The sequence below is a fragment of the Acyrthosiphon pisum genome, chromosome A1, assembly GCF_005508785.2.
Source record: "Acyrthosiphon pisum isolate AL4f chromosome A1, pea_aphid_22Mar2018_4r6ur, whole genome shotgun sequence".
Lineage (NCBI taxonomy): Eukaryota > Metazoa > Arthropoda > Insecta > Hemiptera > Aphididae > Acyrthosiphon > Acyrthosiphon pisum.
Window position 1 is genome coordinate 36,137,355 of NC_042494.1, and position 26,780 is coordinate 36,164,134.

Sequence of the window (26,780 nt, forward strand, 5' to 3'; positions counted from 1 at the left end):
CCCCCCCCCCACACCCCCGAAATTAATGTTGGTACGGCATTTTAATACGGCGGATTAATTTATAATATTAATTAAATATATATTTTTTTTATAAACTCCCGGCCCCTGCAATTACTTCCTATATACGTCCATGCCTGCAGTGGTAAGTACATCATCGATTTATTAAAAAATTGGTAGGCACGCAGTTTAAAAATTCGACACTAAAATACAATCTTTGGGTTAAAATATGTAGGTATAAAAAAAAAGGATGTAGTCTTAACAAAATATATAGTTTGTTCATAATATTAATTATGTGCATAATATGTATAGTAGGTATTAAGTATTTTATACAACCTTTGGTATAGGTTTTTACAAAATTGGTATAATACACAATATGTTTAATAACTCTAAATAAGAATAATGACAATATTACAGTCTCAAACGAATACAGCTGCAGCAAATATAATAATTAGAAGCTAAGTATATCAATCGCATATAATAGCGGTGCTATTTTTTTTTATGCAAAACCCGTATTTTCTTGGACACCTAATGGGCTATATAAAATAAAACGCATACATTGGTGTAGATAATATATGGGTGTTTTTCGCCTTGATACTTAAAACTTACACTACCTTTTGACTATTTTTTGATAATCGTAAGTTTAAGTTTTTGTGATATTTATCAAGTTATTTATAGTAACTTTAAAGTTTACTATTTACAATAATTTAAAGTTTTCATGAGTGAATTAGGGAGGTAAATGTCACGTTCAATGGAGGGGGGATATCATCCGAATATCTGACAATGAATTCCTTGTTTAAATACCTGTCAACATTTTGTAAAGGCACCTATTTTATTGTAATTTATAAATATTATATTTTTCTATCCAACAACCTAGCTACCTGTATTTAGTACAGTACTAATAATACTCATGATGTAATTTTTTAGTATATTATATTATTTCCGACCACCACCTGCACCGGTGTAATATAGCATTTATAAGTGTACTCCTTGGCCATATTGTGTCCAAGCCATTCCAGTCTTTTACTCCTTTCTTTTTTTTTATTTTATAATAACCAAAGTGAACTTTATAATATTATGCGTTTAAAAAAGAAATAAGAGTAAAAATGGCAAAATGTAAGATAGGTACCTACAATAAATAATAATGTAGATACATATGTGTATAATATGTATTTAGAAAATACCGAACACCGAATACCTAACCAGAATTTATTTAGTTACCAGACTATAATATGATAGACACTACACATTTTCGTGTGTAACAAAATAACATTAATATAGGTACCTATTGTTTAAATTCTATCAAAAATAATGTCCGAGGAAATACGAGTGAGTGCGTGTCGCATTTAAAAATTAACCCCTCTCCATATGCTTTTATATGGGGATGGTGTTAGGGGTGAAATGTACATACGAAATGTCATCATTATTATAAATCTATACCAACTGCATACTAAGTGGGTGTGGAGTACCAATTGTGGTGGTTCTTTAATGAGTCAGCAGCGTACACGGATGACGGTGGTGGAGGTGGAAGCGGCGGGCCAGTGGCCATAGTCGACTTGGATGGATGGTAAAGATGAAAGCCGGCGGCCGAATGGTAAAATGCTGCGGCCGCAGCTGCCGCGGCCGCGGACGTCTGATCGTAATGATCGAGTGGCACAGCGGGCGGGGGCGGCGGTGGCGGCGCAGGGTTATACGGCTGTGGTTTCAGCGGCAGAGCGGGCGCCGCGGACGACGTCACCTCTGCGTGATGGCCGTACTGCTGGTGCAGATGCTGTTGCCGTATCTGCAGCAACGCATCCGCGGACGTCGGCGGTGGCCCGTACAAATCATACTGGTGTTGTTGCTGGTGCTGTTGTTGCTGTTGCTGCTGGTGCTGGTGTTGATGTTTGTCACGTGGCGACACGGACGACGGCGGCGTCATGGCCGTATGATAATCGGCGTAACTGTACGGTGGTGGTACAGCGAGGCTGCCGCCGTTACCGAACTCGTTTTTCTGCGGCCCAAACTGTTGCTGTTCTGAATAACCACCCTCGCTGCCCGGCGGCGTCGGCAACGTGCTCATTTCACCCGCGTAATACGAGACAGCACTGGCACCGGGTGATCGGGGAGCATGCACGTTAGCGCGGATCACCGACTCACGGTTGGCGTATATCTGCCGGAGCAGCGCTGAAGCGGGCAGCGTGGTACCTGGAGCACCACCCGTCGACTGTTGGCCGTGCGGTGACGCGCCCTGGTGGTGATGGTGGTGCTGCTGCTGCTGTTGGTGATGTTGTAGGTGATGATGATGAGGTGGCCCGGCGGGATGATGGTGATGCTGGTGCTGCTGCAGGTGTAGGCTACCGTTCTGCTGTTGCTGTTGCTGCTGTTGTTGTAGTTGTTGGTGTTGCTGCTGCTGATGAAGATGGTGGTGATGTCCCAGGTGGTGCGCCCCGATCCATTGGATCGTACTCTTCTGTTGCTGTTGCTTGAGCAGCGCGTCCGTGCTGAAGTCTGTAGGTTGGTGTGCTGCCGCCACTGATGAAGTGGACGTCTTGTCCGTGGTCGGTGGCAGGTGTTTGGACATAGCGTGCTCGAGCTCTTTTACAGCGTTCGGGTCGCTCGCAGCCGGCCTCTTATCACTACCACTGCCATTAGTTTTCGGTGGACTGGGTGGCAACGTGGATTGACACGACGAAGAGGCGGGGCTTAAGCTGGCGAAATGCTGCTTCCGGTTCACCAAAGTGTCTTCTTCCGAACTACTGCAGCAGCTATCCGCTGTCAACACCGCCGCAGCTGCCTCGTCCCGGTCAGCGATTTTCCTTTTGTGTGCTTTCCGTTTGTCATTACCTGACTTCTTCGGTTGTATTCCTATGCTGTTGTTATTGTTCAACTAAAACGAGACGAATCATAAATAAACATCAAAATAGTCTAGAACACTTAATATAATATACAATATTGAATATATTGTATGTATAATGCATATTCTAACATTCTATGTAGGTGCCAAAGCTAGTTTCAGACATTTTGGGCACTAGGACAGGTATTTTTCCCACCTTTAAATTATATAAATATAAATATATAATATTATATTATACAATAACATACATACACTACATACTATAAATAGATACTTAAAATCTTACACACGATTAAAAAACTTGCGTCCCTTTAATTCAACCCTGAAAAGTTAGGTTCACTATAAGAAAAAAGATAATAAAAGTGACCGTAGATTATAATACGTTTACGTAAGACGTACCTACAGTTAAGAACTCATGAGTTATGATAAATTAAAAACTATGGATGCTTAATTTTGCAGGAACGTTAGGTAGGTATAATAGGCAATTTAAGAAACGCCAAAACTGTCCTTCAATTGAACGAAACGACCAATGAAACTTCTATGTTCGGTCTTCTTAACTCTATATACTATTCGATCGTGTGTTATTATTACGACTAATGGCCAATGGGTATCTATATTATATTATTCTTAACGTGCCATTTTCTATACATAATACCAATGCAAGTACCACATGAAAAATAACAACTGGTGTAGTATAGTGAAAAACGAGAACAAATTTCAATTATTTTTATGTTATAAATATAATATAGCTTTTCAGGATTATTTTTGATTGCTACCCAAAGAACGTTATATAATTTTATAATTCATAATGTTTTCATTTAAAAACTACAACTATGACGCATTAAAGTCACATAAAGTATAGGTACAAGACGTGTACCTACAACTGATACAGTATACACTATACACAATACACCTATCAGTATAGTAGTATTATACCTACAAGTTGGTAGTCAAACCTGATATATATACAGTCTACTTGAATATTATTACTTTTGTACTAGTTATTAATTCGATTACGTAATAATTATAAAACATGTTGATTTTCATTTGCAAAAAGTTATTTAAATTACAATGTTATTCATATTTCATATTAACTCACTTGTAATCGTTCAGATGGTGCGTTGTTCAATTGCGTTATGTCCACATGATTCCTGCCTCTCGTCGGATCACCCTGTCCGTCCGCCGAATGACCATCATCCAGGTCGGCAGGTGTTAGGTGATCTCTTCTAGGATTTCCTCCTCGCCCATCTAAAAATGACCGATATCCAGTTATAACTCGACCAACGCCATTAGGCTCATATAAGTCATATTACATGACACTTACCACCGCCACCGCCATCAGGTGAACCGTTCTCAGGGTCGTTGCCTCCAGTTTCTTCTCTTTTCACCGCCCTCTGTCTAATATGCTCTTCCATTTGGCAACAATCCATTATCAAATTGTCGAATTCTCTGGCACTAAAATCATCATATATATACATTATACATAATATTATACACCACGATCAATATTCCGCAGAGGTTCGGATAATGTTACGCACATTTTTTTTTTTTTTTTATCATAGTTGGTGAATGTTCTGAATACAAAACGAGGGGACACACCTAATTGGCGCGGGGTTAAAATTTAAAATAAAATACAACTTACCTGACTACGTAGTTGACGCAAATGATGTTCTGTTCTTCAGCGTTTTTCGAGTTACAGACGACCGTACCGCACGTCTGCATCCAAGTGTAACCACCATTTTTATTCATCACCCTATAGTAATGCGTCATCATCTGTCCTTTGTTAATCACTGAAAATAAAATAAAAATGTTAATTTGATAAATGATAAATAGAACATTTTTAAATAGGTTATACGTTATATTTTTAAGAACCGAATTGCATTATATTATTGTATGATTTATATTGCCAGTTAGTGTTTAGAAAATTGTAAATAAACGTAAAATAGTTTCTACTATAAAAATATACGATAAAAAAATCAACTTATTTCAGTGAAATATTACTAAGATTATAGGTAATTATAATATTATATTATATAATTATAATTTAAATTATTTTGGAATAATAAATTAGGTTATTGATATTCTCCGTTCACCGTTAATACATATTTACTATAATTTTAATAATAATTTGGTCCGATACTTATAGTTTTTGTTGTCTCAACAAAAAAATATCATGATGTTACCTAACGGCCAACTATTAAATTATACAAGTGTATGTAATTATTGTAATTATATTACATTGAAAAAAATAATTGGGTATATACTAAGTCTAATACATAGGTATATTTACTCAATAGTAGGTTTGATGTAGGTACGTAATTATCTATTTATGTTTTATATATTATATCAGAACTTACATAATACATAGACATCCAGCTATTGTTATAAATCAGTGTATAAGTAGGTAGGAAACTATAGGAACTAAGAGTTGAAAATTTACAAATGGGAATGGTTTTATATAAAATAATGTCTACAGACACATGACGAATAATTCATATATTATAACAATATATCCAATTTTTATTATTGTCCGAAAGCCACTTGCACGCGACTCGAGTGGAATATTTATACATTCATTTTGGGAAGACGAATCTATGGCGGCGCTATAATAATATTTAAGCATTCAACTCATTCGACCTGACTATATGACGAAATGGATATTGTTTTTCCGTCGACTGCATGACTACGACCTACCTATATACCTTCAGTAGGTACTATGTACCTATGGTAGTATACGGTATATTATAGTAGTATAGGTAGTGAGTGGAGACTGGTGGTCGGTGGGACGATGGACATAATATTATTACCCATTAAATGTCTCTTTCGTTTCCTACAATAGGTTATAGGTACGTATGATATTTACCTAACTATATCAAGTGGCGGATTTTCAAAATTTTCCTTGGGGAGGGGGTCCAGAAAAATAATTTGTATTACAAAAACATGCATATGCATATACCTGTACATCAACTGCGTATACCTAATATATATATTATAATATGTAATATTTATATAGTTATATTATATATATATTAAATATATATCATACACAAAAATTGTTGGTTCCTCCTTCACAGATTTGTCATTGCATATGGCAAAATATTACATTATAGTCCATTATATACCCTCGTACTTTCCTATACCTAAAAATACTGATGACGACGACAATGATGATGATGATGATGATGATGATAATACACACGCACAGCTACAGAGGCACTTGCGCCTGTTGAAATATGCCGGGCAGGTATCGCACCGGAAGCTCCGCCTTCCCCCTGTTACCGGACCATACAGCCATTACTCCGGTGGCCACACGTTAGATGTTATCGTCGTCCACCAACAAGAGTCATCGTCTCGTGTACGATGTATTCGGTGAAGACAAAATAGGTAGGTAGGTATACATATTATAATATTATACTCAGTGCGTATTACTGTTCTGAATACTGATGACGCTCTTCCGGTCGTTATTCAATTACGATCGCGTATAAATATAAATGGCCACCATTTATATGCCAGTTAACGCGAGATATTATAATGTAGGTATATCATAGGTAGGAGGTATATCTAGTTGAAGTATACCTACGTAAGCACCTCAAATTATACGATACTCTAACAACCATCACCAGACCCGTATTATATTATTTTACATTTTTATCTGTATCTGCAGCGTATACTATTACAATGCGGACTGTCGTACCATTCAAAACTATAGTAACGACCTTATTGTGTTATAATATAATAATATTATAAAGTTGATGTCCATAACATTATAATGCTTGCATGTTGCAGTATATACTTACAGTCTAGGTGACATTTTCGGAGTTTCCCCACGTCCTCGCCGTGACACAGGGTATACATGTTCATACCAGTCAGTTCGTCGGCCGTATAATCTAGTATTTCCGCTACCCTGTGATAATAATAATAATTCATCGTTATACATTTGCGTATCTATACATGGGAACTCAAAATGTATATAGATAACTTCAACAAAAATGGGTCTCACGATTTTTGTATATTTTAAAATTATATACTGCAGCTTAATACCTAATTGACGAATACATACCTAGTTATATGTTCCAAAATATAAATTATTAGTATCAAATAGAGTTGTTGGTAATAGACATATTTTTTGTTTAATTATAGTTATAAATTGGTACAGTTTTTCGAACATTATATGCTCTTGAAATGAAAAAAACCCTGTTTCTATTTTCTATTCGAGTTCATCACAATATCTGTGTAATTTTATGCATATTGAAACTACAATATTTCCAACGAATATCTAGATTCTTGAGATACCTGAGCATCGCAGTCGATATAATTACCTTGGTTCGCAATGAGCTATTCGAAAGTCGAAGTATAGTCGTGTGACGAACATGTCGGTTTCCAGTCGGATTTCATGCACGCTTGGTGGGGGTAGTGCGATAGCCAGGGACACTGCGCCCAAAAGCGGTGGCGCACATTTCCGATTGTGTGAAAACGTGTACTGTGGCCTCAGTCTGCAAATCAACAGCACCACCTGAGACATAAGAGTAAGATTGTGAGTTTACGTTAAAAAAATTTACAATTTCCTAGTAAATTAAAATGTAATGTTTTGTGTGGCTGGTGTGTGTATATTATAATGTGTATTATTATTTATTATATACTATATATAAGTCATAAGGTAAAGGTTGTTGACGGGTTTTTATCGCCTTAATAATATCGTATATGATATACATCATATATATAATGTACGACTGTTAGTGGCGTGTGAAAAAAAAACAGTGGTTAACGCGACATCAACAGTTCTGACACGTAAATTACATAAAAAAAAGAGAAAAAACAACCTCTTGGAACCAGAGGCGTTCTTCTCTTGTATACTTATCACGATCACTGGATATGATTTGTACATCCTGACAACGATCTTAAGTCGGCCGACTACTTCGGTCATTCAATTTTCGTTTTACTATACTCTAAACGTTTACACGTTATGTGGTACATTATTATTATTATTGTTTTTTTTTTTATACGCTTCCGACTATAGTAATTGTTTTTTTTTTGTGTCTATGTGAATCGAATTTTGTATATTGTCGTTGAATACTAAAGTATCATCTGCTTTTTGTCTTTCATTCTATCGGGCTACAATGAAATCGTAACAAAATGATCAAACGCATGACACGCACAATTATTGTTATTAAATTGTTTTCTATTGTTCTTTTAGTGCAAACTTGTTAAGGGAGTTGTTTTTAAAACAAAACGTTCACTGGACACGGATCTATGGCGATTTAATTAATTAATTAGGCTCATTCTGAATAGACGTTAACAAAATTATCAGAATTGTTCGTCCATAAAACCCAAATCCTTCGAACACACACACACGCGTGTATATATATACATATATATAAAGGTATATAAAAAACCATTAGGATTTTTTCTTTCGTCCACAGTCTACGGACCCAAATGTATAATTATCCATGGTTATTTAACCGATATCTTGTTTTTATTAGTCTATCTGAAGTAAATCAAAAATCAAGATGAAACAAATTACCACTTATAGGGGAGAATAATGTGGTAATGAAATATCTGAATAAGTAATAGGTAGATACTTATAATGGTTATTTCTTTAATTTGTCGAATATTTAATTTTTTTATTCGTTTGAAATAACACTGTTACGTAAGAATGTAACCATTGTAGAACAGTGCAACACCAATTGTACATTATTATAATTATTTTTATTACAATATCAGTGTTAATGTTGTTTTATCATCGTTTGAATAGCTTTCTCTTTGTTATTGTCACCACACAATATGTAAACATACATATGCATATTATACTATATTATACCTATATACATTTAAGCGGTGGTCAGTTTTGTGGTGACAGGTTGCTAAAGTATGAAATTTGTAAATGCTTCATTGACCATATTTTGTTTATACCTACAAATTTATCTAATATATTGTAGGTATGCCTTATGTGTTACATATACACAAGGCTGATGGAAATTATCTATACATGAATAAACAAATAACAATAAGTAAAAAAAACATTTTAACGTACCTATTTAATTATTTAATTTTATTTTTGGGACTTTTATTTTAGTTTTTTGTTAAATAAAATTTGAACCGAAACCATGCATTGGGTGCTTGAGGAGATATCCAATTAAAATAGTGCAAGTATCTCGAACAAAAGTACTAATTTTTAGTGGTTTCAATGAATCATCATTTATATTTGGGGTAGAATTTTCCTTTAACCCTTGTATTTGCCTCGTCTTTACTTCACATCCCCTTGTTTTATTAGGTCAACACAATCATTCGTATTTTATACAACTCCAATATGATTATTCTAGCATTGATGTTGTGCACAGAAATAAATTGTATTTTGAAACATTATTTAAGTAAGAAGGTACCTACTAAGTTTAATATTTTGTCGGTGTATAAATAATGACTGTTTAATAGAAAAATATACAATTGTATCAATGACATTTCATAGTATGGTAACATTGCTGATGACTGATTAGTTATTAGAATCGAAATATTTTCAAACTATATAGGTAGTATGACGCACTCATTTTCGGTTGTTTTAAGCTTAATAATCACCGAACCATCAACCCTTTACTACAATTTTGGTCTGAAAATTACACTTCTCCCCTCCAAATAAGAGAATTCATATATTACTGGGAAAGTGGGATGAAATGTATAATTCTACACCCTATACGGTGGTAATAATATCCGTATTAGAAAAGTATATATATATATATATATATATGTACGCTCACCCTATATCCGGAGGATTTGAAATGGCAACCACGTTTAGTCAGCGTAGACTTCATTCTAATGCAAAACGCTCGGTCTAAGCCTTTATATGCATTTGTGCTGGATAGAGACATCACTGACGAAACTGAAAATTGTATAAAGTAATAATAATTATAGTAGGTAATGATGTAAATTTTGTATTTTGTATTTTATATTTATTGGATATTTTATTTCATGTGTTTCATTATTATGAATTAATTTATTGATCATTCGTAGCTAGATTTTTTCTTTTAAAGGTATACAAGATTGTATATTTACCTATAATTAATGCAAAGTTTTAATTATTTAATTATCACGAATAATGTAAAATAATTTTTGTATTACCTACCTATTTATTAAAAAATAAAATATAATGTTTATGCGATCGTATTCACACTATGACAGCATAATATTATTAGTTACACAGCAATCGGATACAACCTTATATTATTATGTGTTCGAAGTCACGATCGTTTGCGGCCGGACTAATGATCCGTGCTTCCTTATATACTCCAGAAAGTCTATACGATATTATAATGTTCCAAACTATAAGCACATAATCGGTGGTCAGTGTGTGAAAAATGGTTATATTTTTATGTATTCATTATTCATATATATTAAAGAATTTTATGTAAAAGTTTAAGAATAATTTCGAAAGAATTAATTTAATATAATATGTTTTTGTTAAATTTAGTATCCGATGAAAATTATATTGTGTGAACTTGTATTAGGTTTAAAATCATAGCCCCTCGCGTCAATTCATAAAAATACTCCGTCACGCATTATCGGATCGAGCGTTGTAACTTAAAAAGGACCAAACTAATTTTTCCCTCGGACTAGATGTTTTTTTATTTTATTTTTTGGTTATAAATTGGATTGCATTTCAGTGTTCTATACGGCGTGACGGGGCAATAAAAAACACTCAGGGTGAGCGTGTGGCTAATCACGTGAAACGTCGTAGAGTGTGGCCACCGTTGTCTGAAGGGATGAAAACTCACCATCGGGATTTGCCGTACCCACATTAGAACTTCCTTCTTCGGAACCAGCACTGCTGGGTGACGGTGATGCCATTCCCTGGCCTTGAGTCAGTCCTAGGCCTAATTGTTCGGCTAGCTCAGAATGGTCGGCTTGGTGAATGTAGTCAAACACACTACTACCGGTCATCTCTACCTGCAAAAAATAACACGGATAAGTAAAGGAACTACCATAGCGATTTGACATTTGGAAGCCTCTTGAGATATTGGTTGTACGTTACAAGGGGAATTAAACTATCCGGACTTAGTGAAAAATCTTCCCGAATCGTCCATCATTGTTACCGTCCGTAACGTTAATTTAGACTATATATAGGGTTGTGCGCATAGTCTACAAACACTCCCCCCTCATCTCCCTTTCACCGGGAAAGGTAAGGGAGGATTGACGGGTTTTAAAGGTTGCGCGGGTGGGTTCCGGCTCGACTCGAATTCGACTCACGTACACTTGAGCCGTGCGAGCGTGTTCCTCATTCGTAATTCCGAACCGTACTCTCTCTCACCCGCCTGACACAATCAATAGCTATGCTGCAAAGGCCGACACGGGGGAGACCCAGGGTTTTTGCGCTTTTGACGTGGCCTGTACACAGGACTATGGTGTGCAGAGTATAGGTTTCTAGAACTGACGATTGTTTCTACATCACATTTCACCCAACAAACTAAACAACACTGGTATTGTGGATGTATAAATAATGACTAACGACTATTAAACTATTTGCGTAATACAATTTAAAAAGTAACACTTTTATAGAAATTATAAATTTTAAATAAAATCAGTATGATGAGGACACACATAAAATAAGGACAAAAATGTTTATTAGTTGATAAAAGTAAATATAATAACGAAAAATTTGTTTTTTTTTATGTGAACAAGACTATACAATTGTAGATAGGTATCTACTACATAATCAAACTTATACAAATTATATTTTATTCGGGAATTTAAATTTAAAATTATATTATATGTGGCAATTTTTTAAATAACACGGTATCATAAAATAACTTGATAGTTGATATTAAGTGTATATTTTTTTTATACATCTATAATGGCTTATTAATTTTAATAGCCCATAATTTTGATTTGATTATAGAGGAATATATGAAATTAGTTGACAAAAAAATAAAGAAAATGTAGTTGTAACTATTACCCTCTATTATGACTAGCTATTAAAATATATTGTTCCATTATAATATTAATGAATTATATAGTTGTGTACATAATATTGATAAAAACTTTTCAGAAGTACCTATAATTTCTTTGGGAATTACAAATAAAAAAAAAAAAGGGAAAGTAGGTAACCACTCTTCTGTACAGTAGATATCTTATCATTGAGTAGGTCTCTGTAATGGATGTGTTAAATTTGAATTCTCTGATAAATCATTGCATACCTACAATAAACTACTCTGGGCGGAGACGGTCTGTCAGTCTTCTATAAGTATGTACCTATATTAATTTATAACATAGTATTGCTACCGTATAGTAATTTATTTTACAATATTAGTAATAGTAATTGGTTGAGTTATTTTTTACCGATAATATTGCATTCAAAAATGTCATTGTGAGTATACAATATAATAATATGTATATATTAAAAGTTTCAATAACAATTAATAGTGTTTTAAAATTACAACAAAATAACTAAAATCGTAATTCATTGTTTAAATATAAATTAAGTATATTATTTCTAATTTCGTTCAGATTTCAAATTAAAATCTCTATAAAAAAATATTATTAGAACAAGTTCGTAATGTCTTATGAAAGAATTGAGAGGAATAAAATTATTTTAACCATGCTATTATATTAAAACAGTAGGTATGTGCATTGATTTTATAATATTATAAATTACAATAGGTATACCTATAAAACCAATGGTATGTGGTTAAATATTTCCACGAAAAAAAAAACGTATATGTCCATCAAAGAATAACCTGGGTAAATTTAAAGAAATAACAATTATACATAACCAAGGGAATACGAGAAATAATAAAAATTGAAAACAATAGATATAACGTTAAACTAAAAAATATTTCAAACAACAATGTACGAATTAGAAAAAATTTAAATGAAGTAAACAAGACAATTTATTTTAATGCCATATTGCCATTATAATATATACCTATACCTAACGTTAATTTAATATCTCTGAAAGAAGCGTGAAAATAAATGATAGTTGATACCAATTATCTATAGGGTTACAACTTACTTTAAATACTATAATATAAAAAAGTAACAACTATTTTTAAAATATGTTATCGAGTTTTTAGATATTAAGTTGATAAAATTCGGGTCATTACCAAAATGGAAGTACAAAGTAAAGTCGGTAGTGTTTGATATAAGTTATCAAGTTTTATTTTGGTATTGTTTCATATTATGTACGTATCAAGTTACTCTGCAGCGTGACGGTGTATTTAAATAATATTATGAAATCACGTCATATCGTTATTCAGTTTAAACTGGATTAATATATTATTATACGCGGTGGTTAACAAATAACAATAGGGAGCAAAGTGTTTCCCGATTGTGTCGAGTAGAACCGTGTTGAGTGCAATTAATATTGTCCGACTCATATTATATAATATGTGCCATATTCAAAGGGGAGTTTGTTCGGGAAGTGAAGACTTCTACATTGCAGTATAACTTGGCATTTACGTTGTTTTATAGCGTACACACTTTTATACATATTGAGTAACAAATATAATTTAATATTGTACGGTGTTTCAAAATACTCACTTGAGAAAGACCTAGGTAGATGGACACGGTTTCTGATATGTATAGAAATCGTCCGTCGGCAGCTAACGCAAAAGCGAAACCGTCCAACGACTGTAAAAATAATAAGACATATTAATAGTATCGACGTTGTTTTAATTCGTATGCTTTAATTTTTACTTGAAGTATATGTGTGCCTTGGTGCTGTTCAAACAATTCCAAGGCTATGGTACTAGGAGATCTATTTCGAGCTGAGGTTCCTGAAACATTTATAAACATTCTATATTCTCTAGTTAATTTTCATCGCACATATTATATAGTATATATTATTATATTATTATATCGTATCCAGTTTGTGTATTTTTTCATTAAATGCACGAAATCATATCGTTTCCCTCAAATAAGAACTGTTTCCATAGCCCCTACATAAATACATCTAGTTTAATCAAAAAAGTCTATCCTAATCCTCAACTGAGTAAACATTTTTGTCCCCTAAGCACCCTCGCGACTTTCATTTGGCAACTTGGTCGTTTACTTTGCACAAACAGTCTGGCGTAATACTATGTGTTGGTATTAATAACATATCTCCCTTATTTATTAATCGGTATAATAATCGAGCCAATCGCAATAAGTCTATACACAATTATTATAGCCATTTATTTATAAAAATGTGCCTATCTTAAACGTGTAACATGAATTTATCTTCGTTTGTTTAGTTACAAATAATACATTGTTACGTTTTCATAAATGCTTATGACACTGTGTAGATGCCTATATCATATTCCAAATACTAATATCGCCCATACCACCACTACCAAGGACCATAAAGTATTGCAGCAGGAGAATCGTCCCTTGGGACTACTACCACATGTGTTCCTGGCGGTGTCAACAATTATTTATTGTTCTTTTTACTAAGGGGAAAATTTCCAACTTTTGGAATATATTCTATATGAGTGTCATATACAATTTAAAATTATTTTTCTAATATTTCTAATTTTTCTAATAATACTATTTTGGGCTGACAAAAATATATAATTTTTTATAGGCAGATTTGTTTTTTGATCTATTATTTTTTATAATGATTTGAATCTAATCGACACTCAGATTCAACGATAATAACGGCAGTATAGCTTATGCATAATTCAATTGAATCAAGTTAATATTAATCGTGAGATATAAGTAGGTATTTATTAATTATTTATAATATTAGTATAAATAACTTATAAGTACCACGGGTTGGATACCCAATAACAAAGTTTGATTTCGTTAAAATAATAGTAAATGTTGAAAAACGAGTAATTTACACTACTTAAATAATTTGTCATAATCATTTTGTTATACTTCTATAAATTAGTGAAATATAGGTATATATTATATGAATCGAATAATATGTATCAGTTATAATATAAAATACTATATCTGTACTAAAATATATAACTAAAACTAAAAATACTCTTTTAATATTAATCGTTATACCAATGTTCCCACTTAATATAATTTTGCCAATTATATATTTCAAAGGCTTAGCGAATATAAGAAATTAACCTCTGTCAAACTGATGAAAACTTGTAATTCAAAACTCTTCCTCGATTGTTGTTAAATCAGTTTTTTTTGAATTTTTTTAACTTGGCTGTAAACACAAATAAATATATACACATAGGGTGGAGAAGTGTACCTTTGTTATCCAAATTAACTTAAGTCGGTGGCGCGCGTGTGTGTTTAACAAATCCCGTCCCCCTATTTTGCGGGTGGCTGATTGAAACCACAAAAATAAAAAGAGAAAGGGGGGAATGTTTAAAGCCCTCCCCTCGCATTTAACTCAGTTAGCTCGAGGTTTATTCATGGGTCCCAGCAATCAGTCGGGTAGTGTTTTAAACTCTTCTCACCCTAAGTTCCTCTTTGTGATGATAACAAGCCCCCAGGCACTCTTAATTCGCTTTAAAGTGATGTCGGCCGGATTTGTTTGACGAAAATATTATTAAAATTATTATACCCATGAATTATAATCAAATTTTGTGGTTATTGAGATATTGTCAACATGGAATTATTATTAGTTTAAAACCACATGGTGGTGACGATTTCACCATAATCCAAAAAGTACAGTGTAACTGTAACCGCCAAATAAATATTTTTACATAAATTAATATTATCTTATAGTTAGTCGATCCAATATTAGAGTATTATATGATTGCGATTTGAATCAAATAGATACATTATGATTGAATGAATAACATGAATAACCAATGTCAGACCTAATCTCTTAAAATAATAAATTATAATATAATAGATGGAGAATTTTTTTGAAAAACTTATTATATAAAATATAATGTGCCTATAATGTATAAATAGGTTTAATTTTAGTCGCACCACTTTAGAATTAGAGTTACCTATTATGATTTTTAAAAATAAAAAATTGAAATAGTTACAATGAAATTATCGTGTCTTGTACCCGACAAGATGTAACGGAGCAAGGCATATTTTAGTGGATGTAAGCAACGTAGGTACGATATACAATAGTGATGATGATGATGTTGATGTCGATAGCATGTATAGAATTTTTGCTGGCAAGAGGTGTAATCAAAATAATTGCCGTAACGGTGGTACGATATAAATATTGATCGGATGATTGACCGTGGAGAGAGATGAGTTTGGCGGTCTAGGTATTGGACAATGGGCATGTGCTCTCGAGTCTCGTGCTGATAGCCGTGGAAAGAATTGTCATTTTTTTTTTCCAAGACACGAGTCACAAATTACTAACTGTCTCTTGTTCTTTTAGCTTCTTCGTCCTTGTCCCTCTGTTTTTTATTTTTTACACGCCAGTCTCCTATTGTGTCACCGAACAAGAAAGCTCTGAATTACTTTATATATACAATATTATCTTTATATATTACAATTACTTTATATATAATATATAGACACTGAGTTTTGTCACTATCATTGGAAAGCATTCCCAAGAATATTTCATGATACTCTCCGGTATAACCTGAGTATATAATATGAAAATAACAATAAATCAAAGAAAATCAAGTAGTCAGTAGAAAATTAAAGGTGTTTAAAATGAGTTGGTGAACTGACATGGACAATTTAGTAAAGTATAAGCAGAATTTGTATCCATTATATCATTATGTTGTGACTTGTGAAAAATTTGTATGTGTCATAAAATTATTCCAGGAAGATGTATACAGACTATTACAGGCGTATAGGCACAGTATTATCTGACGACATATTGCAATGTAAACTAAATTATTCTATGTTTGTATTTCGTAAAAAAATGTCATGTTATTTTTAAGATATTTATTATTTGAGTCGTTTAAAAGCACTTAAAATTAAAAAACCGAAGTTCGCTGTTTTCTTAGACAGAAAATATAATTTTCCCTTATTACACATATCGAATAGAAGTGTCACAAATAATTCTATGTCATATATTATTACAATTATACAATGATACAATGATACAACATAATAAAAATTCTATAGCTGATATTAGATATCATGTTTGGTAGGGACCATAAGAAATAATTGTGAAACCTTAACAACTTAAAAATGTATTTTTTTTATATAATATATTTCGTTAAAAAGATTTTTGAAAAATAAAAATGAAATATAATTATTTACGAATCTAAAATTCGAGTCATACACTTGAGTACTTGACTATATGAGTAATACAATAATGCTACCATATAAGATAAATGAAACATGACATTAGAAATCTAACATTTTTGTGCGTGGAGTGACAACGACGTAAATATTAATTGATAGTTATTATAGTTTCATACATATTTTTGGGATACTCATTCCGTGAGGGTCTAATTGAAAACGGAGCCGGTGACTTAAACGGGGTAACTCCGCGAGATGGTATATGTTCGGACACCGCCGGCCTTTTCGGCAGTCATTATATTATAATAATAATAACAATAATATATATATATGATGTCAACTAAAATAATGCTATATTGACTGTGGAAAAAATATGCATTGTGTTATATTTTGTAGGGATAGAAAAATCGGTTCGCCCGTATGTCGCTGGCCAATCGTTATATACTAATATTACAATAATTTATAATACACGGGCGCTTTCGACGCCGTCGCCGCCGGCACGCGAACGGGTGGATAGATGCGCATCGCGACGAGCAATACAATAATAATTGAACAGTGAATATAAATTATTATTATTATTACGATTATTAATAATATATTGTTGAGATACGCTCGATGATTTTCGAGTATTGACCACGCCCATCGCCCTCTTCCGTCACAAAACCTATTACGCGTTCTCGCCTCTTACGTATGCAAATTGGCTCGTGACAAAGTGTTCGTTTATAATGTACGCAAATTTCATCGTACGCGTGTATATGGGTTTTGTGTGGGTGTGCGTGTGTGCGTATGTGTAAGTTGCGCACGCCGTCACGGGGATGTCGGCTGTGGGTGCCTCCTTGTTAATCTAATAACACTACCGCTGCGCCGCCGCCGTTAACTAAATCGGCCGCCGTCACCCTCTTTTATACACGTAATATTGGCGGCGCGACGTTTAGCTAGTTAGATCCGTATTGTGTGCGCGCGCACCCACGACTTACGTATATACCAATGTTATCATTATTATTATTATTATTATTATTATTGTTACTGTTACTGTTATTATTACTATTATTATCATTGGAAGTCAGAAAACTGTATAATATGTACGGCGGAGTCAATCGTTCGTGCAGCGCCCGCGGCTGATCAAACGAACCGGAAAATATTATAAATTTAATATTATATGTTATCACTATTCGCTATATTATAATTATTGATTATTATTGCTCTTATATATATATCTGTTTGACCGCTCATCCCACAATAACGAACTACACATTTTCGCAGTAAAATTACATAGGTATTGAGTTGGACGGATTTGTACAAATTATTAATATATTTTACGAAAAACCAATATCTTTGTATAATCATTGTAGGTATACTTCTCGTAATAAATAAATACCTGGTTAAAGTCTAATTGAAAACGTAGGTATTTTTAAGGTTTAGAAATTCTTCGGGGTACCTACAATATATTTTGTGAACAAAACCACACCATATAACACGCACAATCTACACTGACGAAAAGACTGCTGTCACCCGCGGGCTATATAGTCCCGACGGACACTCGATAACTGGTAATTCGATAAACGTTGGGTAGAATAAACGAATTTACTTGACCGTTCGACGAGTGCATTTAAACGCGAAATCAAATTACACCAGGCGGCAGGCTGGTAATGTTTTGATTGACATTTGTATGATGGTCAAAGTGTGGTCATCGCCCCATATAAAATTTAAAGAGATATCTACCTATAAAACTAAGTTTTTCGTGGTAAACTGGCAAGTGGCAGGACCATTAAACGTTAAACGTATCAAAAAAGTGTACTCAAGAGTTGAAGAGTGTGAATAGCGTGATTAAAATATTTTAAAAATCGGAAAGAATTTCAAGACTTGAATAAATCGTATTGGTTACTTACCAAAAGTCTACAAACATAATTTATTGGACATGCATTATAGATGTTTAATTATGAACAATTATAATGAAAAGTACCCACTACTACAGTAAAAAAAATATATATAAAGTATTTATTATTAATATTTATATAGGTATAACACAATGCCTACACACATCTTGTTTATTCATATTTCAATTAAAACGTAAACTTAAAATTTTATTTTCTGTATATCTTTCCAAATTTTCAATTCAAAGCATTTAATATATGTATCTACTTAAATCAGCAGGCAGTATATAAACCCTTCTGCAAAAGTAATAATTTTATTACACAATTATTTATTAGGTTTATTTCTTGTAGTGTAACAAAACGCAAAATAAGATAATTTAATGTGCAAGTTTTTGTTTATGGTTTGAATTTATTTACTTGAATACAGTATACTTTTCATTCGGTAAAGATAAATCTAATATATTAAATAATGTGTGGAGAAATTAATGTTAATTTTTTTCAATACCTATATTCACTAAGGAAGCTCTTCATAACTATAATTTGTTCAAATTATACGATAAATAAGGACATTTGTAATTGCATCGTATAATTTGAAACTGTGTAAAGAACACATCATCATTTTATCAAATAACTTTTATCAAATAACAAAAAATGCTTAAAATTATATGTTTGGTCCCTTTTTTTAAATTTCAAACAGATCTGCCCTTTAATTGAATGCCGGTCAAGTGTAAAAGTTATTTTTGTCTTCCTTAATCCAACCCCCAAAAAAACTGTACTCGCGCACCCGGAAGAAAAAACGGGATTTTACAATACGGAAGTCAGCGTAGTTAAACTGAATTCGTCAAATTAGTGATTGTCAAAAGCAACGTCCACGACAAGTGCAGACATCAACCCCACAAAAAATAAACTATATTAAAAAGAAACGTTACTCTTTATAGTCTGTATTATAGAACGTTTTAATTTTATTAAAAATCTTCTATTATACATCAAAGATATGGCTTTAATAATTTGTTTATGTAATTAGCAATAGAATATCCAACTAATTGAACCAATTAAAATCATAATCGTTTCCCACATATTTATACATTTACTATTTAGTTAAATAAAATGTGTGTTACATTACCTTTTAAGTTTTTGGATGCTGATTGTGGACCATCCCTAGTCCATGGTGGGTCACCGTGGCCTGAGAAGTCTCTCAGTTTCAGGTACGATATTGTCAGCCGTATGATGGACGCTTTATCCAACTGCGATGTAATTGCTGCAGGCAGCGGTAGCATTTTGGCCAGCTCGTAGAACTCGTAGTTCTCTTTGCCCCGTCTTGACCTAGCTGCGTCTCGACTTTTTTCTTTTCTCAACTCAAGTATTCTAAAAAAAAAATAATAATAATAATAATAATAAATAAAAAACAAATTAAAATTAAAAACCATAGATATCCGATAAGCCTTATAAGAAGTATATATTCACACATAATATCGATTAATGGGAATAATAAATTTAATGGAACTTGTGACTGAAACATATTATAAATCTGATGATTAAAATGCACGAGCTGTCGAGAGTTCGTTTTTAATTATTAAACCATACACACGTAGTCGTCTTCGTCAATAATATTGATCAAGTAAGTAACCGGACGAGTCCATGTACGGAATAGACGGACGAACCCCCGAGCGTTATATTCAAGTCACATGCATCGATGTACATCATATCGCACACACTGCGCGCCGGCTAACTATTATTATTTTTCTCCGGATTTGTCAACAATTCAAATTTACCGGTTTTTTGATCGTATAATATTATGTTGTATCGTTTTATACTTATACATATTATTATTTCGTTGTCATTGTTGCATATAGAACGACGAGATGGCGAGAATTCGTTGCCAAATACAATGTGTATCATGTGCATCATAACATCATGTAAGTAATAACCTTACATATAATATAACGTCTGAAGGCGGGAGAGCCCGATGTTATGTTTAACAATCTGACTTTAACAAATTTTTAAATTGCCAACTCGTATAAATAATAATTCCACTGTCGCTATATCAATGATATAGATCAGGGATGGCGAATCTTTTGATCACTGCGTGTCAAATCAAAATGTTTGGTTTGATTTTATTTGCCTCGCGAGTCAGAAACTTTGCAGACCTTATTTTTTTTTTTAGTCGTCGTGTAAAGCATCCGAAACTATGTGTTGACTATCGAATGATATATTCCAATAATAAGTTAAAGTTAGTTTCAAATCATCAATAATTTTTTTGGAGTAAAAATCTAAAAATTATGAATTATATTTTAAATTGGCGTGTCACTCCGTTACACGCGTGACATAGGTTCGCCATCCCTGATATAGATGATATTATACTATTATAGTAACTATAGCTTATTAAGCTTAATATTTATTTATATAAGAATATCAAAGGTCAGGTATCAGGAAAGTATTTATTTTACCATTTGCTGAATGTAATTTCATTAATTAAATTAAGTTGTTTATTTGAATTATATCTGAAATCTGAACTTGATACTATAATTTAATAATATCACTATTATAATATAATACTAATTACTAGTCTTATATACATTGAACACATTTTAATAAATCAATTCATATTCGAATATCAATATTTAAATAACCCAAAATATATTATTTGGATTCGAATGTGGTTTTTAGTGTATCTTATAAATGTATAATGATGATTTTTTTGTTACCATTTCTGAATGTGGTTGGCTGATACTGGAGTATAGATCAATAGACGATCTAAATACGATAGGGGACAGTCAATATACTCAATATTTATGAGTAATGCGTGTTGCCCGAAGACCATTTTATTGTGTAGACGACAATAGGTAGGTATACATTTTTTTTTCATTATTGTGATCATTCATATCATATTCTGACACGACCATTTTCGGTATTATGAATCGTTAAATTATATAAGCTATCTTTTTTTTACACCGATCGTATCATTTTTCTCACTAACAACCTGGTCAGAAGAGCAATAAATTTCCCGCTTAGTATATATTGTGTCAAGAGCGATCGAGAAAAAAATTCTGTCAACGATACATTAAAAAATAATAATAAATAATGAACTAAAGATACGATATAAACATTTTTTTTTATGCCACGATAACGCGTGATGGGAAAATAACTTTAGGTAAATATAATTATTACGTCGGTTACCAATTAAATATATAACATATAAGACCCCAGAAGTTATTAGAAGAAAACGAATTTAAATTAATAAGACTGTTTGTTTTTAAGGGGAAAATAATGTCCACCGATATCTGCCGATTTCCCTTGGGAGTGACTTGACCCAACACTACCCTCTCCATACAATCAATTGTATCCGAGTCATATATAACATATATACTGTACATTTAATCAAAAATATACTCTAGGATATCATCCTCTTATATTTATAAACTTATGTGTATACATTCTAACAATAAATTTAAGTTATTATTGTTATAAAGTATATACTACACGATATTATTTATATATTATAATCGATCAATAGAAAGTTTTAATTATGATTTAAAAAAATGTACATTTGATTCGAATTAATAACAACAATAGGTACTTGACAACTGACAAGAACTAAGAACTACTTACTATTTTATATGATAGACAAACGAAAATTCTAAACATAAAACAATTCCAATCGGCGAGCAGACGCATTTGGGTTAAAATTATGATATAATATAATCATTGGAACATAATACGTCGTTACATTAGAATATTAGATACTTACAGCAAGAAATGATAACTCTGAAATTCGTCTTCATATAAAACTATTTATAAAATTCTAAATAAAAGACATAGCAATTAATTTTTTTTTCTTGAATTCATATATATATATATATTTAGGGTATTTAGATATCATGTAGGTAATAATAAATAATATAAATATTCTGTAGATAAAATAAAAATTATAATATTATATTAATATTGTGTTTTATAAATGTATATGCAAGATCATTGACATGTGTATAAAGAACAATAATTAGTTTTCAATAAATAATTAAAAACATATATAAATCATAATATAGTTAGACATAATGATTATAACTTATGAGGTACTAGCTGTATGCGCAGCAATACGGATTGACATTCAAATAGTCTAGTCATTTTTGGTAGATACTACCTGTATAGGTATTTCATCTAAGACCTAGGTATAAATTGGCCAAAAATTAAAATTCCTATTTATATTTTATGTTGTCAATGTTTGACGAATTTTTACTCATGAGTGTATAAGTATTTTTTAAATTCTGAATTTATATATTCAGACTTACAGCGATGTTCAACAATACGCCTCAAGATTTACGATAAGCTTGACAGTTGGCAATGACTTGAGATTCGGGACTTCGGGTGTGTATTTTGAGATTTGACGGGTACAGCGATAATGAAGTACATAATATAGATATGTCGTTATATAGCGCTGCCGTTGATTACTGCTGTGTCCGAGAAATTACGCGATAATTTTGCTGTCGTATTGGCAGCCCTTGTACGCGTTTCAAAGGCAAACGAAGTTAACGTTCGTACAATATATATATAATATATATATATATATTTACACACACACACACACACACGATCTGGTGTACATTGATTGGCGGTGGAGGAAATAAAAACGTTAGCGTTTCGGTGTACGCGAGGGGACAAGGTGTAGTGAGAAAATAGAAAGAGAGGAAAAAAAAGAAGGAATTATCAATGACAACGGTTTCCCCTTGGCGCGCGCCAGCCACTTGTGTTCTTCTTCTCTTCTTTTACGAAGCAAATTGACCAAATTGCCCGACCAGAGGCGGCGGCGAAGTTCCCGCGGGACCGTACGAGCTGTGTTGGCGGCCACTCGGCACTTTGGACCCCGCGCCAACATACACACCGTGTTTATTAGGTTACCGGTTCTCTTTCGAAAAACATTTTCGCTTTTACAGACGGACTTATATATATGTCTGCGAATGTGTGTATCTGTGAGTGGGTGAATACCGAAAATGCGCGCGTGTAAAAACATTTTAAGTATCGAATGACCGCCGACCGGCAGTCATATTCAATTTAAATATTAGCTCTTTCACATAATATACAACAATTCAACAAAATAATATGGCTGATGATAAATTGATAACCAAAAATGATCCAATGGTCCATGGTATGTCCACATATCTTAATGTCTATAATTCTAGACATTATATCATTATGGTCTAAGTCTAAAACACAATATACAATACGTCAATACTCAACGACAAGACTTATATAAACCCATGGGTTAGGTTAGAATTAAGTGAACTCAAATCAAATTAAGATATTTTAATAATAGTTACTAAAATTATACAGGAAATGCTTATTAGTGTTACCTAGTGGTAATAACACTATACATTTAGAGCACTCAAATTCACTATTGAGTGGTTTTAAAAGTATTAGAAATTGTTTTAATCATTTTTAAAATATAAAACTCTTATTTCTAAACAATATTTTAATTAAAATTACCTATATATCTAATAGGTACCTACTCGTATAAAAGTTAATATCAGCTTAATGCATATTCCATATATGATATATCAAACTTTTATATTAAGTATCAATATAGGTATACATAACTATTAACTAGATTAATACTTATTTATGTATACCTAATTTATATGATCAATTATTATGTAGGTACCTATATTTTAAATTTATTGCTATATAATTGTATTTTAAGTAAAAAATGGTCTAAATGATAATATTATACTCTCATTTTCCAGTTATTCAATCATATAGACGTACCAATTATTTCTTACTATCTATAATTAAACTATTGCATAGTTCTTTGACCAATAGTCAGATACAATAAGTATATTCCTTAGATTTGATTTCTAGTTTACTTTATTATAGTCGTTTATATAATAATAAATAATAATATGCAAAAAGTATTTTAAATTATAATATTATAGTGAATGTTAGTATAGTTTGAAAATGTTTTTTTTTGTTTTGTTATTGTTCTTTTTTTCGAATACAAAGTAAAATACAAATGGCTGTTGATCTCATTTTATATTAATAACATTCCGTTACGGATCACATGAAACGTTGTTTTTTTATATTCGTAGACATTAATTTTTTTCTCCGTTCATTTCTATTGTTTGTTCGACATTTTTAAGAGAGTGCGAGAAAGACCGTGTTAATCCAGAACAGCTACCGGGTCTTGTCGCCTTTGACCTGGACTGAAAGCCGCCGCCCGAGTGTTTGATTAAATAATCCATCATCAATCTTTTCTGAACAATAAAAGATTAAAGAAGAGAGAGAACGATCGATATAGAAAGGCAAGGAAAATATTAGAATTATGCTCTATTCATCCACCATTATACATATTTTTATTATTATTATTTCTATAATAAATTATGTGAATTTACAACGGCGTTGTTATAAAGTTGCAGGTAGGATCGATTCTAAGGCGAAAAATTTTGTACGTGATTTTTGTTGTTTTCACTAGAAATGCATTTTTCTCCCTTTCAAGTTTTTATGACGAGAAAGCAGTAAAAGCCTGCAAGAAGGTCTATTACCTGCAATTCATCGGAGACCTATGAAAACTGGACATCCTCGAAAATCGAACTTCCCGTGGGACTGTGTTTGCAACTTTTACAAATCCTCTCCAGTGTAGAAAATCCCACTGGACAATTTTATGTTAGCACTCTTCTTCTACACAGCATCCAGCTTAAATTATAATTCTACATTTTTTACGTAAGATATTAATTTAGTTTAAGTGCTACCTTACTGGTGTAAAATATCACAATCAAACTTATTTAAATGTTATGTTCCAAATCATATTCATAAAAAATTAACATTGTATACCTTATATGTTTTCTATAAAAATATATTTGTGTTATATATTTATAATAATAGTAGGTACCTATATAGTATAATAAACGTAGAAAAGTTCTAAAACTATTCATGATTCCCGGCAGCCGGAAGCTACTTATTCCATACAACAATAGAAGGAGGTTTAAAATAATAGTTTGAAAAAAAAATCAATCGTGGTATAGAATACAGCACCCAAAACTTCCTAAGTACTGCGTGCTTATAAATAAACAAATTTTATGAAAAATAATAATAATTAATATTATATATGTGTACCTTGCAGTGCTGTGTCCACAAAAACAGGGTATACATTCTATAACTCATGCAGTTACTTATATTACTCAGTACCCTATACATATTTTTGAATTCTGTTTGCGGGACATGGGTCTGAACTATATTGGATCATAACTTGGTTCCTATGACTTAAAATTTTTAAACTCTTGTATTTTGCGCATGCACAACAACTTCATTTTTTCTATATGTATACTGTTTTTATGGGCACATAGTGTGATGAGTATGTTTTTTATTTTAGAGGAAAATATTATATCATACAGGTTAACTGAATATTAATACAATATACATTTATGAAAAAACGTAGGATATTGATGGTGCGTGCGTGACTTAACTTTATACGTAGGTAGGTATATATATAAGAGGCCCGAAATACTGGTAATTTAATAGTTTATCTACATAACTTACAAACATGGTATTGTTAAATGTTCATCTTTATAAATTCGGTATGTAGTCAACAGTCAACACAGTACAGTGGTCCGAAGACGAAAAAAGGTACCTCTATGTTTATTTATGTACCTATACTGCAGTTATGCAGTAATATAATATAAGCGATATTACTTATACGTAAAGTCGTATCAATTTAAGTACCTACCTACACATCGTATAATAATATAATAACATATTGTGATCATGTTATATTCGATGGTGGATGGACTTGACAATAATATAATATAATAGGTGGTAAACAAAACGACACGAAAAGAAAACGGTGAGCAACCAATTACCTGGTGTGTGTGTGTGTGTGTGTGTATATATATATAATATATATACACAAATAATGTATATAAATTACATACCGTTAAAGTCGGACGTGTTTGTGTTGTATTATTATTATCTTTCGTCGTCGACATAAA

At 32.2% G+C, this 26,780-nt stretch overlaps 1 protein-coding gene across 3 annotated transcripts in view; it reads right to left on the reverse strand.

The window, feature by feature from the left end:
- Positions 1 to 1,142: 1,142 nt before the first annotated feature.
- The window catches only part of LOC100160332 (protein trachealess), a 128,000-nt gene continuing 102,362 nt past the window's right edge, over positions 1,143 to 26,780 (reverse strand). For all 3 annotated transcript variants that reach the window (XM_008185324.3, XM_016804765.2, XM_001949551.4), the window contains 11 exons: positions 19,928 to 20,169; positions 13,514 to 13,593; positions 13,358 to 13,447; positions 10,597 to 10,768; positions 9,583 to 9,704; positions 7,153 to 7,346; positions 6,631 to 6,737; positions 4,476 to 4,623; positions 4,158 to 4,288; positions 3,933 to 4,081; positions 1,143 to 2,866 (listed from right to left, as the gene is read on the reverse strand). In XM_008185324.3, the coding sequence (XP_008183546.1) occupies positions 1,448 to 2,866; positions 3,933 to 4,081; positions 4,158 to 4,288; positions 4,476 to 4,623; positions 6,631 to 6,737; positions 7,153 to 7,346; positions 9,583 to 9,704; positions 10,597 to 10,768; positions 13,358 to 13,447; positions 13,514 to 13,593; positions 19,928 to 20,169 (2,854 nt within the window). In that variant the 3' untranslated portion in view covers positions 1,143 to 1,447. The remainder of the gene's footprint in view (positions 2,867 to 3,932; positions 4,082 to 4,157; positions 4,289 to 4,475; positions 4,624 to 6,630; positions 6,738 to 7,152; positions 7,347 to 9,582; positions 9,705 to 10,596; positions 10,769 to 13,357; positions 13,448 to 13,513; positions 13,594 to 19,927; positions 20,170 to 26,780) is intronic.